Consider the following 4,840-nt stretch of genomic DNA (forward strand, 5'->3'; position numbering starts at 1 on the left):
CAGGTCCATAACTCGACTAAGCGAAATAAGGACTGGTTTAATCGAGTTATGGATCAAGAATTGGAGCATTTTGCGGTGACGCCATTGAAGAAGATCAGAGATTGAATAAAGCGGAAGTGTAAGGTTGAATTGAAATGGAGAATGATACCATGTTAGAGCATTGAAGCAATCATTGAAAAGAAGGACATTGAAGAAGCAATAGAAGAAGAAGTTGCCATATAATTAATTCATCTCAAAAGAGTACAAGAGAATACAACCACCTTATATAGCAACTGATCATAACCTACTAACTAACTACTAAAACCAGAAAATATAACTAACTCATAACAAATTATTAAGAACCAAGTGTGAAGAAGCTTAAGAGTGAAGTTAACTAATATTCTACCAGTAAATCTTTTTGAAGATATATACCATACAAAGAAAAATAATGCGTATATTTATAAAAGTACAATAAATAGTAATTTTTAATTGCGTTGGTTTTTAAGAAAATTTTAGAGTTATTGCGGGTGAAGAGCAAATTAACACAAATCCTCACGAATATATATACCATCCATAATGCGTATATTTATAAAAGTATAATAAATGGTACTTTCTAATTGCGTAGGATTATAAGAGAATTTTAGAGTTATTGTGGGTTAAGAGCAAACTCACATAGATCATGAAAATTTTTACTCAAGTAATTTCTTAGAAGCAATACAAAGATACTTTACGGAGATGTATCTCTCGAATTCAGAAATGTATCTTCGAATTTTTTTAAAAAAAATATGGGTGTCTCACTTGAAACACCTTTTTTTTGTGTGATTTTAGGTGCGTCCAAAAATGCATCTCCAAATATTAGAGGCTGTTGAGACTTTTTACGGTTGTGTAGGAAAACATATAAGAATGAAAAGAGCAACTTCGTAATCTTTATGATTGAAGTATTCACATGACCTCTTAATTTGGATCATGAGACCCAATAGACACGTCACAATATTCTTCTTCCTTCTTTTTCTTTGTTTGTCCTTCCCATACCATATTAGACCTGCAAAAAGAGATATAATAAAAGACGTGAGCTTAAAATTTTAACTTGCTTTAAAAAAAATCGAGGTTAAAAATTGTAAGAATTCATTTTTGTCTTTTAATGCTCGCACCTAAAAGTTGGCCAAAAATATAGAGTGGAACAAACATAGTAAAAAGTTTAAAACTTTAATTCGGCTAGTAAAAATATGCATGAAAAAATAGACATAATCGGAACTGGTCTATTTTACCATTTTTTTTTTTTTTTGACAAAATTTTACCACTCTTATACTATCACTTTAGACGAGAGTTATTTATTAATTGTAATTAATTAACCAGTTAGATATAATAAAATTCTCTTAATTAAAAAAAGTATAATGAAAGTCAATAAACAAAAATATATGAAATGAAAAATATAAATATTATATTAATATTTATGTGACAACTTTTTATTCTTTAATTTTGTGGTCTAGAATGTGACAATTATTTTAAGAAAGAAAAAAGCAATACAAATACAACATATTTTTGTAATGAATGAGAGAGGGTATAGTATTTTTTACTTTTTTTTGGTATTTTTTTGAGGTCGTAATTCTAGTGAATAGATTCATAGTATTCATAAACATGTATGTATATTTTCAACTCTAAATTTAATACTAACACCTTTCAATTTTCAATATATGCATGAATGATAAAAAAATCAATCCCAAAAAAAAAAAGAAAAATAGCTTTTCTCAAACTACCTAGAGTCAGAGTTTTCCAAGACTTTGGTCCCCTCATCAAAATCACTATAAAATCCCAACAACATCAATCCTTTCCTTACTCATTCCTCTCTCTCCAACTCTCTTTCTCTCTCTTCATCTCTCCTCTGTTTTCTCACTCTGTTTCATCTCTTTTCAAAGCCAATTTTTCTCCCTAAAAAGAGACACAAAAAACAACCAAACACCATGTGTGAAACAAATCCAAATCCAAATCCAAATCCTCATCCTAATCTTAATCCTAATCAAACCAACAACATGATCCTCACCAACCCTTTAATCCCAAAACCAAAAAAGAACCAAACTTTACATAACCATCTCTCTCACACCTTCAAAGAAATGACTTCAATCTCCAACATAGCCTTCCCAATGATCCTAACATGTCTTCTCTTGTATTGTAGATCCATGATTTCAATGCTCTTCCTTGGCCACCTCAATGACCTTGCTCTTGCTGGTGGCTCCCTTGCTGTTGGCTTTGCCAACATCACTGGCTACTCCATTCTCTCTGGCCTTGCTGTTGGCATGGAACCAATTTGTGGCCAAGCTTTTGGTGCTAAAAAGTTCACACTCCTTGGCCTTTGTCTCCAAAGAACCATTCTTTTGCTTCTTTTAGTTTCAATCCCAATCTCAATCTCATGGCTTTACATGAAAAAACTACTCTTGTTTTTCAACCAAGATGAGGAAATAGCAACAATGGCTCAAACTTATATTCTCTACTCAATTCCTGATCTTGTTGCTCAATCTTTCATACACCCTTTGAGAATCTACCTTAGGACTCAATCCATAACTCTTCCTCTCACTCTTTGTGCAACTTTTTCAATCATTCTCCACATACCCATCAATTATTTTCTTGTCTTTTACCTCAATTTGGGTATTAAAGGTGTGGCCTTAAGTGGGGTATGGACAAATTTCAACCTTGTTGCTTCTTTGATCTTCTACATTTACTTCTCCGGCACACACGAAAAGACGTGGGCCGGATTTTCGTCCGAGAGTTTCCAGCAGTGGTTACCACTTCTCAACCTCGCCGTTCCAAGCTGCGTTTCTGTATGCTTGGAATGGTGGTGGTACGAATTCATGACCATCTTTTGTGGCTACCTAATCAATCCACGCTCAAGTGTTGCATCAATGGGTGTGTTGATTCAAATCACTTCATTGATGTACATTCTACCTTACTCTCTAAGCAATAGTGTCTCAACTAGAGTTGGTAACATGATAGGTGCACAAAAGCCATCAAAAGCCAAACTTTCTGCAATCTCAGGCCTATCATTCAGCTTCATTTGTGGCTTACTAGCATTGATTTTCACTCTTTGTGTAAGAAACATATGGGCTAGCATGTTCACAAACGACCAAGAAATCATTACCTTAACATCAATGGTTTTACCAATTATAGGTTTGTGTGAACTAGGTAACTGTCCTCAGACAACAGGCTGTGGTGTTCTTAGAGGACTAGCAAGACCTAAAGTTGGTGCTAACATAAACCTAGGATGTTTTTACCTTGTCGGAATGCCGGTTTCAGTTTGGTTAGCATTCTATGGTGGATATGATTTTGAAGGTCTTTGGCTTGGTTTACTTGCTGCTCAGGGATCATGCGCTATTACTATGTTGATTGTTGTTTATAAAACTGATTGGAAATTTGAAGCTTCAAGAGCAAGGAAACTAGTTACTGGATCAGAAAATGGTGAGATTGATCAAGAGAAGTTAGTTGTTTCTGAAAATAATGAAGTATTTTTGACATTTGTTGATGATGTTGAAGATGAAGATGATGAGGACGATGATGAAGAGTGTTTGTGTTTGGTTTAAGGAATCTCTTTGTAAAGATAGTTGTAATAACATTTATGGAATTTGTCTTGAACTGTATAGGGATGTAGCAGGTAGAGACAGATGATAACTTTTTATAAATGTATGAAATTAATTTTAGTTCATATAATTCGGGTGGGTCAGATTAACCGTAGTAGTACGCGCAAAGAACAAAGTTTGTACAATTAAAATGTAGTCCGTTTAAATTTCAAAGTTTTTTTAACCGGATTCATTAAAGATTCGAGCTTATAATGAGTCGGTCTAAAATAGGACGGACAATCTGTTTAAATTTTAAGATTCGGTCTAAAATAGGACGGACAATCTGTTTAAATTTCAAGATTTTTGGTCTGGTTTACTAAAGGTTTGAGTCTATCGTGGACTGGCGTAAAATAGAACGGATAACCTGTTTAAATTTTAAATTTTAATTTTTTTTTGTCTGATTTACAGTTGGAGCCTATAATGGGCCGACCTAAAATAAAACGAGTAACGTTAAAATTTCAAAATATTTGGCTCGACATATTAAAGTGGCCTAAAACAAATAGAATAGTTCGTTTAAATTTTAAGGCTTCTCATGAGTTAGCCTGAAATAAATCGGCTAACTTGTTTAAATTTTCGATTTTTTGACCCGACTCACTAAAGACTCAAGCCAATTACATACAAGTCTAAAATAGGATGTTGCCGAAAAATCAACTAAGTTGGACTAACAAGAAAAATCAAATGGTTTTAGTAAAGTTGTTATTAATGTATAATACAAAATTAACCTAGAAATATATTTGTGATGAAATTCTTAAATTGAAAAAGGGTGTGTTGCCAGTGTTGGGATATTTTATTTACATGGTCCATGTCTTTTTAAGGCTATTATTCTCATTACACTTCTGTGAAATTGAATTACAAATTTGCAGTGCATTGAATTTGAGTGTCATAAGAAAATAGAAAAAACGTGTTGTGCTAAAGATAGGTAGCTATGATTTTCTTTAATTTACGTACCCTCTTTTTTGTTTTATCTGTTTCTAGCAGCTATACACAGAAAATGAGACAATCATATCTTAATTTCTGCATTCTTCTGACTTTTTTTTAGTTTCTTTTATTTTTTTACTACCTCATATTAAATGATCTTTTGTCTTATTTCTTATTTGTTCTTTTGTCTTTCAAAGTACTCCCTCTGTCCCAAAATAAGTGTCACATTTACTTTTTAGATTCATTGAATATTTAATGTATCTGATCTCTATATAGACTAGATACATTAAATATTCAATGAATCTAAAAAGTAAATGTGACACTTATTTTGGGAC

At 32.6% G+C, this 4,840-nt stretch overlaps 1 protein-coding gene across 1 annotated transcript; it reads left to right on the top strand.

Annotated features, from left to right (window-relative positions):
* The first annotated feature begins 1,826 nt into the window (after nucleotides 1-1,826).
* On the top strand, nucleotides 1,827-3,796 carry LOC131647587 (protein DETOXIFICATION 49-like). Its single transcript, XM_058917466.1, has one exon. The coding sequence runs from the start codon at nucleotides 1,941-1,943 to the stop codon at nucleotides 3,549-3,551; it is 1,611 nt and encodes a 536-aa protein (XP_058773449.1). The 5' UTR covers nucleotides 1,827-1,940; the 3' UTR covers nucleotides 3,552-3,796.
* The last annotated feature ends 1,044 nt before the right edge of the window (nucleotides 3,797-4,840 follow it).

Source organism: Vicia villosa, linkage group LG2 (assembly GCF_029867415.1).
Source record: "Vicia villosa cultivar HV-30 ecotype Madison, WI linkage group LG2, Vvil1.0, whole genome shotgun sequence".
Taxonomy (NCBI): Eukaryota; Viridiplantae; Streptophyta; class Magnoliopsida; order Fabales; family Fabaceae; genus Vicia; species Vicia villosa.

Bases quoted from the DNA above. Each gene is read 5' to 3' on its own strand.
- LOC131647587 (XM_058917466.1), top strand. From the start codon at position 1,941: ATGTGTGAAACAAATCCAAATCCAAATCCAAATCCTCATCCTAATCTT.